The sequence below is a fragment of the Agelaius phoeniceus genome, chromosome 17 (genome assembly GCF_051311805.1).
Source record: "Agelaius phoeniceus isolate bAgePho1 chromosome 17, bAgePho1.hap1, whole genome shotgun sequence".
NCBI classification, from domain to species: Eukaryota; Metazoa; Chordata; class Aves; order Passeriformes; family Icteridae; genus Agelaius; species Agelaius phoeniceus.
The window spans coordinates 13,635,520-13,650,490 of NC_135281.1; the positions used below are offsets into that span (position 1 = coordinate 13,635,520).

Genomic DNA, 14,971 nt, shown 5'->3' on the forward strand with positions numbered 1-14,971 from the left:
AGAGGTTCTGGCCCTTGATGAGGGTCCCAGCAGGAGCCACAGCTCAGGGCTGGCTCTGCTGAGGCAGCAGCAAATTCCAGCTGCTTCTGGGAGTGCCTCACTGAGTGGAAGGAGAGGTTGTGAGGAGCAGAAGGAAAAGGAAAACAGAGCTTCCAATCACATTTTTATAGAATCATTAAGGTTGGAAAAAACCTCCAAGGTCATCAAGTCCAACCTTTGACCAACTCCCACCTTGTCAGCCAGCCCAGAGCACTGAGTGCCATGTCCAGTCCCTTGAGCACTTCCAGAGATGGGGACTCCACTGCATTCCTGGCAGCTCCTTCCAGTGCCTGACCACCCTGTCATTGATGAAATTCTTCCTGAGCCATTCTTTCTGCCTGGGCCTTCAGCTCAGGCTATGTGTCCAGGATGGACCAAACTTTAAAACTGCACTCATTCTCTTTTTATGTATAGGCAATAATCAGAGTGATCTGTGTGCTGCTTTTAGGAAGTCAGAGAATGTCCAGGGGAAAAAAAATTAAGATAAAAACCCCGACTTTCCCAGGCCTTTTTTGGCTTTGCACAAAAAAGCCAGAAGTGCATTTCATATATATTGAACCCAGCCATAATTATACGACCAAAACACCTAAAAACCCAGCTGTAAGTGCACCAGATGAGCAGCAATGCCTCAGTCCCTGCTGAGGGAGCTGGGGCAGGCCAAGCTCATGGCCACCATTGTCCCCTCACAGAGAACAGCAGCAGTGACCAGAGACAGGCCTGCAAGAAACACGAGCTCTACGTCAGCTTCAGGGACCTGGGGTGGCAGGTAAGGGCTGGGCTGGGGCTGGGGTGCCCTGGCACAGTGTTTATCAACTGCAGAAGTGAAATCCAGCCACCAACTGGATTTTTTATTTTAAATCCTGAAGGGGAAAATTATTGTTTACAGCCTTTAGTGTGCTTAAGTGCTTCTGCTAAGTTGGGTATACAAATATTTAGTGGGAGGCTGGCTGGAAGCTCAGCACAGTCAGGTCCTTTTGAGGGGCTGTGGGCCTGCAGGTCCTCTGGCAGTGCTGAAGGCATGGCTCTCCATTTTCATCTACATGTTTTTTTAGACCTGGTTAAAGCTATTCTCCTTTCTGAAAGCTTGTGTCTGCATTGTGCTGCTGGGTGAAGTGATCCTCGTGGACAGGCAGGACACTGCTGAATGGATGAACAACTGAACCCAGATGTGCAGCTGCTCTGTGGGCACATTTGCAATGTGGGGTGTGTCCCTGCAGGAAGAGCAGGCACTTCAGAGGCCTCTGAGAGAGATTCAGAAAGGCCAGGGGGGCAGATTTTTATTTTGCAGCCCACTGTAACTGTGTGTATGAATTTTTAGATTTATGTGCTGGTTGGCTTTTTGTTTCACTGCATTTCTGTCCTTCTCCACAATCCAATGTCTTCAATTGACTCAAGGACTGGATCATTGCTCCGGAGGGCTATGCTGCCTATTACTGTGAAGGAGAATGTGCTTTCCCCCTGAATTCCTACATGAATGCTACAAACCATGCCATTGTACAGACACTGGTAGGTGCACCCTGTCTCCTAGCAGAGGGTTACATCTGACAGCTGCTACTCAGAAATAAATTTATACACAGAGGGGTCTCTGAGCTGACAGGGGCAGGGGGATCTGCCTTAGCTCTCAAGGTGCCTGCAGCACCTGGTCCCACATGTCTGAATTAGAACCTGGCCAGAATGACCCTGTCTCTGCTGCAGGCAGTGGCAGGCTCTCTCTGGTTTGAAAGGGCTCTGTGACAGACACTAATGGGGGTTTAGTCCCACTGCATGGGAAGGAAGGAGCAAGACACCAGACCCACTGTCAGCACCTCTTGGGGAAACTCTGTAAGGATCCACAACGTGCTGCCCCCAAAAGTGGATTTGGCGTCAGGCTGAGAATCAGTGAATCCCAAAGTTACACAGCTCAGCTACTGAGTGAGGCTATGGGACAGGCAGGAGGTTGCCCAGGAAAGAAGGACATGGGGGGAGGAGAGGGGAGAAGTGAATCTTAACATTGCTCTATTTTGGTTCCCCAGGTTCACTTTATAAACCCAGAGACTGTGCCGAAGCCCTGCTGTGCTCCTACACAACTCAACGCCATCTCAGTGCTCTATTTTGATGACAGCTCCAATGTTATCTTAAAGAAATACAGGAACATGGTGGTACGAGCATGTGGCTGCCACTAGGTTTGTAGGACAGAGGAAGAAAAAAGAAAAAGAAGTTATTTGTAAAGAGTGGGTTTGTGTGGCTGTGTGGGGTTGGGGGAAAAGGTTGGCGCTCCAGCCATGGGTTTAAAAAAGTCCCAAACCATTTTAGGACCAGGCCTCTGAAAGTTCAGACAATGGAACAGTTTCTGGATCTGAAGAGGCATTTGAACACATTTTGTTTTAGTTTATTACAGACAATGAGCTTGTAAACTGAAACAAGCCAGAGAAACCGTTTAAAACCAAATCTGCTTACAAAATTGGCTCCTACAGTACATACTTTTGCAAATGAGTCTTTCTGGAGATTGCAAACTCACCAGTGTTGATTGTGAGTAAAACAGTAATAATCTATCCAAGGTGAGACTGTGCTGTGACTAATAAGTGTGTGTAGTTCCTGTAACACGGTTTGCAATAAAATAAGTGAACAAAATATACCTGGAGTGAACAGGTATTTTGTTAGAGAATTATTGCTTCCATCCCTCTGCTTCAATTTCATAGGTGAAACCAAGGGTGAGTTACATGGAACTTCCAGTTTTAAACTACAGTAGCAAAAGTTGGATGTGGATTGACACAAACTCACAGGACAGATTAGGCTAAGAAAAAAACAATCAATTGGCAAGCAAAACAGCTGAAGAAAAGTGCTGCAAAGAGTGAGAATTTTGGGGTGTACTTTTTTCTATCAACAAGGAAGGAAATTTCCTCTAGCAACCAGAACGTATTTCAATTTGCTATGAACTTGAAACAGGAAAGCAGCAAAATGCTGAGAAGCAGGGATTAAAGCTGACGTGTAGCTGGGGTGCCCTGAGCAGTTACTGTAAGAGCTGTAACTAAAGATCCTGCTGCTGCTGTGTGGAAAATGTCCATTGACTTCCCTGAGGGAACAAGTTCCAGCCCTTTTCCAAGAACATGGAGACTCAAGTCAGAAGGTGCTGTGAGTTGGGATGCACACCCAGCCCCACACAGACTGGGAACAAACTGGGAAACCTTCCTGGGGCCAGTGCCTCTGATAAACCCCCTGCTCTCTTGGCTTCACCTCAAAAAACCCCACAACAATCCCCTTCAAGGGCCACCAAGAAGCTGGAACCAGAAGCAAGAAAATGTCCCCTCAAGGCTTTTCTTTTTCCTTCTTTTAAAGTCACAGGTTACACAAACATCACATTTCAGTAATTAAGGCTCAATTAAAGTTGCTGCAAAGAAGAATACAGAGTTGCAGTAACCAATCACAAACCAATTCCCCACTTTGGCATGCACCAAAGTAGGATTGGTATAAATTTCACCAGGGAGATAAAAAGAAAATAATGCCCAATAAAACACCATGCCCAGCACACCCAGCTCTAAATCTCCAAACTTCAGAGAGCCAAGCCTCCAACAGATGAGTCCAGGACATCACAAATCCCTGGAGATGGGTCTCTGCTCAGTGAGCAGATGGGGCCATGCAGCCACAGTAGAGACTTGGCTCCATGTCTTGCCTTAGAGGAGAGTTAGAGAAAGAAGATAAATGAAATTCTGGACTTCACTCACTGCTCTTCTCCCTTTAAGTCACAGATCAAATCCAGACCAGATGCCTCACTTTAAAAAGAATAAGCAAAGGAAGAAAAAAACCCCTACTGCCTATGAAATAAATTGGAAACTTGTTTCTGATGGCCGAATTCTCATCTCATTTCAGTCAATTGGTGTTTTCCCAGCAGTTCTCTCAGTAGCAGGAGTAGGCTGATGGGAAAGGGGAAAAACCTACAGCATTGGCAGGTTTTGGATGGGGGCCTTGGTGAGCAGCTGCCACCTTGCCAGATGTGCCTGGCATCCCCCCAGACCTCTGCAACATCTGCAGGAGCAGCCTGGCTGCAGCAGGGAGGACAGCAGCAAACCTCCCCATGGGCAGACATTGGGCAAACACAGCCAGCCACAGGGCAGGACAACAGCTGAAACCAAAAATCCACCTCTCATGGAGCCTGCAGACAGCACCATCCACCATGAGCAGCCAAACCTGCCCTCAGTGCATCCCTGGTCGGGGTGAGGAACTGAAATCACACCGAGAGGAAGCATCTTTTGACATTGCATACATACACACACCAGTGCTTCTGTAAACCTCCTAAAGGAAGTGAAGGTGCTGCCTAGAAGGTTAAAAGCTAATCATGCCTGAGCTTCCACTATTTAGTAGCCAAGGATTAGTTTTCTCTTGTGGGTGTTTCAGTGTTGGTGGTCAGTGCGTTGGTGTATTGCGTTTTTAACTTGGACCACGGTGTCTTGCTGTATGGGACTCATATATTAAATATTATGTGGGGATTGTTTCTGTTTTGGTTTTTTGTTGTTGTTTTTAAGCATAATAACAGGATTTCTGTTGCTAGGCTCAACATCAGCTTCACTGTTTGTACATTTTTGTGTAAATAGTTGTCACAAGCGGAAGAAGAATTATTTATTTCCATCTCTGAATTCCTTTTCAATCACATGCAGGAAAAATTATTCTGGGTTCCTAAACACATTTGTTTCCTTATTTAAGAAGATATTTATTAACAGTTGGAATATGCATACACATTTCTGGTTCTTTTCATAGAGCAGTTGTCAGAAGCCTTTTTGTACAAACTAGTAAAATAAATCATTGCAACTTTACAAAAGATATCCCGACGACATTGTGTATCTGTGTGGTTATTCTCCTTTTATTCAAAGAACCTTTCTGGCTGGGCAGTGTTTCATCTTGGGCCTCTGTTTTCATGCAGCTCAGTCTCTATGTACGGGCAAAACTGTCACATGCCATTATTTGGGGCAGCTCCTTTGGTCCAAATACAACAGGGAGGGAAGAATAGCAAAAATATGGATGTGTTTTGCAGTCTGTGCTGCAAAGATCCATGATTGAATTATAGTGCAGCTGTCAGCAGCTGTTTCAAAGAAGCAGGGGGTAAATTAGTTCTGTTTACTGCTAACATAGTTCAGAGATTTAGTCATCCCAATAAAATTATAGAGGCACAAGAAAGGAAGAAAGAAACTCCAAAGAAACATCAGCCAAGAAGCTGACATTTTCTAATTTAGATTGTTTTAGCATATTTGAGAGATGCTGCTGGCATGAGGTTTCCTACTGTGGATACCACACTGCATTGCTATGGAGGCAGCTGAAAAAAAAAAAATTGTCTAAATCCCTCTATTAACTGAGCATTATATCTTCAGGGCACAACAGCAATTTTGGGGTTCTTGTTTTCTTTGAACTGTGAGCAGAGTTGTGCCAGCTTACATAGATATATTTGCTGGGCCAGAGGATTAAATCATCAGCATTTGGGAGTTAATCTGCCATCTTCCACAAGCAAGTACAAATTCATAAGTAAATTTGCTTTGTGTACTGCTCTGAAAGTCCAGTAAAGCATCAGTGGAAAGACCTTTACTGATGTAAAATGGGACCTACTCAGCTTTTGTAGGCCTGGACTAAATTTAGAAGGAGGGTTCCTCTGGTATTTCTCATTATGGTCCCAATTCTCTTCATTTAGGTGTAAGGCAGGGGTGGTGCCAACAAGGAGAGGAAGAATAAAATAAATATTTTTCCTTTGCAGGGCCAGTCCTGCAGCCAACAGCAGCTTTACCACTGAGTTCAACATGTCCAGCCATGAAATATCTGCTGGTTTCCAGCTCTGCCACAAACACACACAACTTGCTGGATGTGCTTTGGAGCAGCTTTCCCAGCCTAGGAGCCAAAACTCCATTCCCAAGCTGGTTGCAGCCTCCCCTTGGTCTGCAGCACTCCTGTGGCTTTGTCTCCTCATCTACTGTTCTGGAAGAGGAATTCTTGACATGAATGCATCCACTGCCATAAACTGGCAGGGCCATAAAACCCTGGTGGAGGAGCTTCCAAACAGCTAGATTTATCTGAGTAATGACATTTTAAAGCACATTTAAAACATTTTATAGAACAGTTATTCTAGTTTCCTTTCAGGCCAAACTTTGAGGATGTTATGTTTGCCTAATTGAGCTGTTTCAGATCTGTTCCAGTACTGACAAAAAAATCCTTTTGTCCCTATGCAGAAAACTGCCTCTGCTGCTGCCAGTGTTCGTGTAATAAAGAATAATGATTTAAATAAGCCTTAGTGCAACTCCAAGATTCCTGATTGTTATGGAAGTGTCAGCTGTAAAGGCTGAAACCAGAGAGGGCCAGCAGAGCTTGCACAAGCCCAGCTCAGGGGCTGCAGGATTCCCTCTGCTGCTGGATTCAGTCCTTCAGCAATGGGAACAGATACTTGTGGATAGAAATCCCCACAGATTCATCTTTTGAGTTCAGAATTCACATCCTCTGCATGCTTCCATCCAAATGCCCTGCCTGCTGACTTCCACTGCTGCCACAAACACATTATTCTCAGTATCCAACCTTCCTGCAGAGAGAAATTCTGCCCAATTAAGCTAAAAGGAACCAGTTTGAAGTTTTTATTTATCAGGTAATGATTGACAAGACCTCGAGGCAAAAACTAGGAGCACTTTATACTGCAGTCACTCATTACCCAAGTACAAAAGCAACAGAAATAGGTTATTATGGCCACTTTGAGTTACTCTGTTTTAAATAAAAATATCTATTCCCTTTTTCTGCTTAATGCTGTGGAATTTGTATTCCTAAATCAGCAGCTGAGAAAGACCAAAAGTTTAGGATAGCAGGTTTAATACACTGATTTGTTTCCTAGCTGGTTTTCCAAGGGTCCATTTACCAGGCAATGGGAACAGACTTTTTAATTTTAAAATTTGGAAAGTTGTTTCTTGGTATTGTGAGGTTTACCACTTTGGGGTAAATATGCTGTTTTCTCCAACAGAATCCTTGTGTGGGAATTAATTCCATAAATGAAGACAGCACAATCTTTAAACAGTTTAAGTTTGGCTTTGCATTTAAAAGGAAAACAGGACAAACCATGGACAGATTCATCAGCTTCACACTTTTTTCTCCCCAGTGAAAGGTACTGGGCAATGTTGGGGGAAAAAAGGGGCTCAGCCTCAGCCCCACAAACCCTTAGGAAGACGACTTTGCACTTGGCCAGTTTTTGCAGGCATGGTTAAGCATTTAACAATTTGCAGGCTGAAGCTCTACATGAGGCTGCTTGAATTAACCTCACCCTCACAGAATTGCCTTGCTTGTCTGCAATAAACCCAGTCCCAGGGCAGTGGAGCAGTTGTGTCTGGGGTGAGTGGCTGTACCCAGTGCCTGTAATTAAAACCACTCTCAGAGCTGAGGTGGCTCCTGAGTGAGCTGCTGATAACTTGGGCCTAATGGGCTTATTTTAAGAAGCTCTTAAGAAGAAAGGAGGGGATGCCAGGAGCTCAGTGGATCTGTTGTGCTTTAGTGTGTCAGCACCTGGTGCTCCAGCCCAGCATGCTGGGGCTGTGCTCAATTTCCAGAGCAGCATTACAGGTTTGTCACCGTGGATGTGGAGTGCACAAAGGGCCACAGAGGCTCTTCTGAGCTGGCTCCCCACCTTCCCTTCCCTGGCAGGATCTCCCCACGGAGATCCAGAGGGGACAATAGCCCCAGGAGTGGCCAGACCCTGGTGGTGACAGCAGCCAGGTGACTTTTGCCTTGGCCAATGAAGGAGAATGCTGCAGGCTGCTGGATTTACCCCCATGCTATTTGCTGCTGCTGCTGTGTCAGGTGCTTCATATAAAATAGGTGGAAGCAGAGACATTGAGTGTCTGGATTCAGTTATGAGGGGTCAGAGCTCAAAGATACCATTTCTCAGGTCCCAACAATTTAAGTCACTTTGCTCAGTGTTTGACACAAGCTGTAGACAAGAGCAGAGCAGTCAGTGGCTCTACATCTTCTGCCTCAGACTCTTTAAAAAGAGAGATTTGGGCAGCTGCTTAATGAGAACAAATTCCTCCTTTTAGCTTCTATCTTAGGCTACATACTAAGCACACAAGAAAGGAGAACAAACCAAAATATCAGCTGATTCAAAACTGACATGAGAGGAGCTTTGCTTCCAATTTGTTTATCCATTTCTCAGAGTGATCTACTGTCACTGCTGACCTGGATTTGGCTCCTGAAGTGAGAAACCAGCTCTTAAATCCACTAAAATGAGTTGTTCTTCCTTAACAGGGAATGACCTGGCTGAACTGTAGTTTTAGGAGTTGATTATTCCTAGGTTAATTCTCCAAGATGGATTTTGTGACACCTCAGGGGCAAGTTTTAGAGGAGACAGCAAGTAGAGGTAGGGCCAGGCCTTTGTAAGAAGAAAAAAATGCAGATACTGCCTTTGCAATTGTACAACCAAGTTCTGAAATCCATCTTGCAGGGTTCCCTGGAAACCCAGCCAGTGGTTCTGGGGAGAAGGAACACAACACTCACAGAGATTGAGCCACCATCAACTTGGAGCAACTTGAACCAGGAGATCTTTTTCCCTAACACCAAGGCAGACTTTTTTTATTCTAAATCAGAAAAATGCACAAGCGAGTCCAAGTTCAGCCCATGAGTTGTTTTGGTTTCACATGACTACTGAGAAATCAACTGTAAAAGCTGGTGCAGTTACACAGACACATACCATGCACAGAATGTGAACTGTAAATACTGGCAGGGAGTCTGCTTTAAGAAGCTGCAGTTAATGTTGTGTCAGAACAGCCCTTGGAACCCCCATTTCCAGAGACTTATAGTGCAGGGGGTGGGGAGGGAATAAATCTGATTTTGCTGGAGCTTTGCCTACAACTTCTCAGCCATAAAGCCTTTATTTATGGCTGTTACACAGCATGAAGGATTCAATTTGTTCTTTGTTATGAATTTCAGTGGATCATGTAACTGTTTATTTCCAGATATTAAAAAAAAAAGAAAAAAAAATGGTATTTTCAGTTTGCAGGAAAAAAACAAAGCTCCTCATAGTCTAGATTAGTGGGGATGTGCTTGATAGAGACAGGGGGTCCCAAAGCCCTGAAATTTCTTCCTTGGCCAGGAAGAAATTTGCTTCCTCCAGCCCCCTCAGAGAGCTGCTGGAGGCACTTCTTCATGGGAGTAGGTGGAAAAGCATAACCAATTCAAGGCACAAACTGGATCAGCTCCTCACAGCTTTGAGAGATTTCCTGCTTCTAGTAGCAGCTGAGAACAAGATGCTCAATAAAAGAAAAATCACAGCCAAAAAGAGCAGTGTGTCTCCAGTGACTCAGTGCACTTTGCAGTGGCAATGTGGAGTCACAGTCCTATTAATTAACACTTGCTCAGCATTCCCTCTTCAAAGAGCTTTTATTGATGGCAGTTGAAAAGGAAGATGCTGGTGTTTTGCATTCATTTATTTCATGTTTCTCATCTGGCTCGAGAACAAGCCTTGAGAAACCTGTTTTTTGGGGAAGAGGTAACAGCCTTAAGTTAAAAAGAGATGGAGGCTCCTTCCTGGGAGCTGTGGGAGATTGACAGCAAATTAAGCCCACGGGTCAGATATTATGTTCTCCAGATGGCAGTGACAGTCTTTGAGGAAGCAGATCTGGTTTTCTGCTGCAGCACCTCTCAGAAAATGAAAAGAAAAACATCTCTGCTGGCACTGCAGGACACTGGAGTGGCTTTAGCTTCCTTTCCAGACCATGTGTCAGACATACCCTGGTGTCTCCTCAAGTGTCCTCCTTTCCTTTATCAGGGGTGGAAGACCAGGGATGCCTCAAGTCTGTTCCTCTCCTGCCTCCTCCTGAAACACTCTCAGCAAATGGAGAGGTGGGACAGATCCCAAGGGTTGTCACCAGCTAGGTCAGACCCTGCCATACCACAGACTGCATTTACTGCTCCTACAGCTTAAAAACCAAATTATCTGGGGTGATTTACTGCCAGTATCAGAATAGGGACCTCAGGGGATTGTTCTAGGCTCAGGATCCCCCAGTTTTGTCAGCCTCTGGTTGAAAACACACAGGTTAATTGGACAGAGGCATGGAAAACCCTCCCCAGCTCTGTTCCCTGCCTCTGAAGGGAGTGTGAATGAACAACATGCCAGAGGTCACACACGCATTTGCAGAGAAGTTTACATTTAATCAACATCTGTCCCTCCCACCCGGCACATATGAGAATCTTCTGGGAAAAATAACAGTTAATCAGTTCACAAAAATATTGAGCTACAGCTCTTCCCTCCTCAGTCAAATTAAAGACCTTTTCTGTGCAGTGACAGCTGATAAACACTGTGCCCTGTACTTTAGGTCCTCATTGCTGGTGTCTGCCTTAATTGCTGCTTCCCATTTGCCTTGGCCCCTTCTCAAAGGAGGCAGCGCATCTGATTGCACACGGACAGAGATGTCTGCCTCTGATCTGTCTGAGCAGCTTCTCCCTCAAGTCATTCAGAAGTGTCTCTGTTACTCTAAACCAGTAAATGAGAGCAGCTTTGGGATTCAGCCATCTCCCCCAAACTAAAGGATTTTCCCTGTTCAGTAGGATGTTGTCACATTTGGCTGCCAAAACTGCTTATTGTGCTGTGAGTTGTCAGCCAAAACGAAGCTCCACTGCTGCCTGAAGTTGTTTTTGTTGAGGCCTCCTCATCTTTGAGAGGAAACTTCCATATCCCCCCTCCCCACTCCATTTTCTTCTGCCATTTACTCAATTGCATTAACAGCAGCAGCAACATCAGAAGGTTTGTGGTGATGAGACTGGAATTCCTCAGTGGAGTTTGTCTTAACACATCCAGAATACCAGATATCTACTGAGCTATATATAGAGATAGGGCTACATCTCTGAAAAATTAAAAAAAAAAAAAAAAGCCTATACTTCTGAAAGCCACAAGGCCACAAAGATAGATTATGTGAATTACTGTCATTACCAAAATTGCTGGTTAAAGAAGAACTTCTAAGCACCCTGCATTGCTCCAGAAGTTTGACTATAGGAACCACTGTAATTACAAAGTATTTCAAATCATGCCAGTACAAACACGATCTGGAAATGGAAAATACCATGCTAGTCATTGCATCTGGAAATTAATGGTTGGCATGGAAATCATGGAACTGGTTACTCATGCTGAGCAGTGGGCACGGTGAAGTCATGTCCACCACCACTCCTGAGTACCTTTGAGTGCAGGCAAAGGTTATTTCCAGCCTCAGCCACACCTTGGCAGCCCCCAGCTCCGAGGGCTGATGCTCACAGGGAGCTGGTGTTGCTGACTGGGGACTGAGCTGCCAGCTCACAGCAGCCCCAGGTGTCCAGAAAGGTCTGACACAGCTTGTGTGACACACAAAGGCCAAGGGGCCACACGGCCACATCACCCTCTCCCACAAGATCAAATCAACATTTAAGTCAAAAAAGCCTTATAGTGAGTTGATTTAGAATAATAAATGCTAGGAACTTCTTGCTAAGAAACTGTGAGAGAGGAGTGTGTAACCAAGCAAAAGAAGGGGAAAAACCAGCCAACCAACCAAAAAAATCTTTAGAGCAGCTTCCAGAGTCAGCTCACTCATTTTACTGGCAAGAACAGCATTTGTCCCCAGCCTCTGGCCAAGGAAGGAGTTGTGGGTGCACAGCAGAGAAGGACAAAGCAGAAAATCCTCCATTTACATCACACCTGAGCCCTGTGCACAGCAGACAGGTTCCCCTGTCCCAGCTGCAGGTGGGAGAGCTCCTGTTGCACAACATCCTGGGGATTGTCTCCAGCACCACCAGCCTGCAGAGTGCCTGTCCTGATCCCCTGCACAGCAGCTGCTGTGGCTCCTGTCTGCCAGATCAAAGGAGAGCTCATTCCAGCCCTCAGGAAGCTGGGATCAGCCTGCTCTGGGATGGAGCTCAGAGTCCCTCCAGCCAGAGCTGCAGCTGAGCTCTGCTGTCCTCAGGACAAGAACAACCCAACTTCCAAAGGCAGAGCATCTCCTCATTCTTTGTTTCTGCACCCCTGGTTCCAAGCAACGCTTTTGGTCCCCTACACAGATAGAGCAACATCCACTCTTCCCTGCAGATCAAGCTACTACACCAAAATTCACAGTTTCAAGGTTATTTTGCCTGCAGAGTGTGAAGAACCTGCAGGAAGCACCCCCAGCTCTGTGAGGGGAGCAGGGTGGGTAGCAGCAGAACAGGGCACAACAGAGCCTGCAGACAAATCCTGCCAGCTACAACAAGCGAGGCCACTGCCTGAATTGCTTCTGTCACAGCCAGCCCCAGTCCTGGTCAGGGCCAAAAACAAAGCAAAGCCGGAGCAAATAAATCATTGGAATAATAATTAAAATAACATAACTCAAAAAGCAATGCACAGAATCTCCTCTACCAGGATTCACACTCTGTTTGAAGCTGCAGCCTGTTCAGTGATCAATCCAAACACCTGTTTCTCTGACACTGCAAACCACTGCACCATTTTACTTAGGACAACAAAAGATAAATTTTACCTCTCCAGTATACCAGAGTCACCTTTTTCCTTTCCTCCATGCACTCTTCTCAGGAGAAGTAGGCTGTGACATCAAGGTAGCACCAGAACTTTGTCCTTCCAGGGAAAAGAGAACTTGCTCCTTTCTGAAGTCACCAAAATACCAGAGGCCACAAGGCCTTTCCCCTCCTTAGGACAAGGCCCCTCTAACCAAGCCCCAGAACCAAGCTCCCAGCTCAGCCTCTCAGTGACTGGTTTAAAACCCTACAACCCAGTCCTTTCTGGGAACTTCTGATTTTCACCTCATTTGGTGATAATTTAGCCATCAGTTTTTCAATTAGGAGGCACAATTAGGTTGTCTCTCCCCCATGTGCTATGGCTTAAGCATGGAGCAGCCTCTCTCTGCCCCTCTCCCAGGCTCCCACCCCAGGGCCCTCACTAATCAGCAATCACCCTTGCTGCCCATCACCCTCACCTCCAGGGTTGTGGTCTCACACAGTCTGAGTCCTCTGGGGCCACCAGGAGCCACCCACAGGCCTGGCCCCTCTGCAAGGGGCCTTTCCACCCTCCATCACTGTGGGGACCGGGCAGAACCTGCCCCTGCCCTGCCTTCCTCTCCCTGCCCACAGAGTCAGGGTGTCCAAGCAGGTTCTGGGCTGGTTTACAAGTCCAGCTGGGCAGTGGGGAGGGATTCCCAGTGAAATCACTGCTTCCATGGAAAGCCTGGTGTGACAAAGGTAGATTTTTCACATCTCATGGCTCATTTTAGCAAGGATTGCTCCCAAAACACTCCTCTCCCAAGCTGCTGCAGGAGGCTGGGGGGCCCCACATCTGCAGAGGGGTTGGGAGCCCTGCCCACGTGTGTGGGTGTGCAGGCATGGTCTCAATGCCCAAGGCTGCACACAAGGAGGTTTGGTGCAGGCACAGAAACCTTTTCCCCCTCACATGTGCCTTGCAAAAGCCATTTCTGGCTGTGCTGGCTGTCCCAGCCCTGTGTCAGCTTCCCAAGCACTGCTGCATCTTGCTCAGAGCCGCAGCTCGGGTGATCAGCACCACTTTCATGTGGTCTTTGTTCCCTCTGCATCTGGGTCCCACATTTAGGAATCCAGCACTTGGCAGTGCAGCAGGGATTGGGTGACAGTGCCACAGCCACTTAACTGGTTGTTTACCAGTCCCCCTTTCTCTGCAGAGAGATTTTCCTCCAGGTCAGATGGGTGGGCAGCGCATCCCACACCACCTGCACAGGGTGTGTTTAACAGGGGGCTGTGAGTCTAAGGATTGCAGCAAAACACACCCTGTCTTAACACTGCCCTTGCTAGAAATTAACTGATTTACACATCACAGAATTTCAGAGCCTACTCTGGCAAAAGTTCCTATATTGAATATTGATAATTTCCACTCTAATTTCTGTCCTTTAACAAGACATAACTCAGTATGACATGGAATGAGCTGGACCTGGAGTCTTGATTTCTGTTTCACATCATCCACTGCATAAATCCGTGCAGGAGGCCTCACCCATCATTGCCACAGTTTCCCCGCCTGTAAAATGTTAATTTTGCAGAATTTTGGAAGGCATGGCTATGATGGGGTGGGCTGTAAAGGACAGAAAGCGCTGCATGCAGGGGGCAGAGGTTGTGGTGAGGAGTCTGGAGTGACCACAGTGAGCAGACAGGAATGAGGGCAACCAGACTGCCTGGAATGGGTCACCTCCAAAGCAGGAGCTGGGAATTCTCACATCAAGTCAAAAAATCAGGAAAGTGTTTGGCCCCCATCCACCTGTCCTCATGCAGGCCATGCAGGGGCCTCTCTGATACTTTGTTCAATGGAAAATTTATCCTCTGCAGATATTTGTGATGTGTCACATCTCTCAGCCTGCTGCACACACAGATCTGCCAGCTGAGGGTTTTATGGGCCCCGCAGGGAGAGGAGCAGAGTGAGCTGATCCCATCGCCATGGAGAAATAATTAAGAGGTTTTGTTGAGTAAGGCTTGGAAAACAAAAAGTGGAAATGACTAAGGGTCTTAATTGAAATGTATTTCAAATTTACAGTTTCATCAATAATTTCCTTTTTCTCCACTGAAAAACACCTCTGGAATAATAATTAAAAACCTCTATGAAAAAAGGTGTTGTATAAATAACATACAGATGTCAGACATGGGGAAGAATTATTTTAGGTTTAAACTTGCAGCACAGTTTGAAGGAAGGCTGTGTGAAGAATTTTTAAAAATACATTCATTTTTATTAGAGCTTTATGTTTGCCATTTTTCAGCCTGTTCCTCATAAAAAGAGCAAATTTGAGCTTCTCTGGAGCTGTGGTTTCCATAAGCCAGGTTTAAGTGTAGGCACAAGACAATCCCTAAAAGGGGAGGGAGCTGGATCTGGGGAAGGCTCTTGCAAACTGGGGTCAGTTTAAAAACAAAATATGTATCTGTCTGACTGCAGGGATGGAAGAAGATTTTTAGCTCATGAGCCGTTTAATTCATCCACAGAAAATAA

The 14,971-nt window shown here is 45.9% G+C and overlaps 1 protein-coding gene across 1 annotated transcript in view; it reads left to right on the forward strand.

Moving 5' to 3' along the window:
- Window positions 1–4,844, forward strand: part of BMP7 (bone morphogenetic protein 7) — a 41,675-nt gene extending 36,831 nt beyond the window's left edge. Inside the window, exons 5-7 of the mRNA XM_054644443.2 lie at window positions 729–805; window positions 1,435–1,545; window positions 2,052–4,844. Of these exons, the coding sequence (XP_054500418.1) occupies window positions 729–805; window positions 1,435–1,545; window positions 2,052–2,201 (338 nt within the window). The 3' untranslated portion in view covers window positions 2,202–4,844. The remainder of the gene's footprint in view (window positions 1–728; window positions 806–1,434; window positions 1,546–2,051) is intronic.
- Window positions 4,845–14,971: the final 10,127 nt, after the last annotated feature.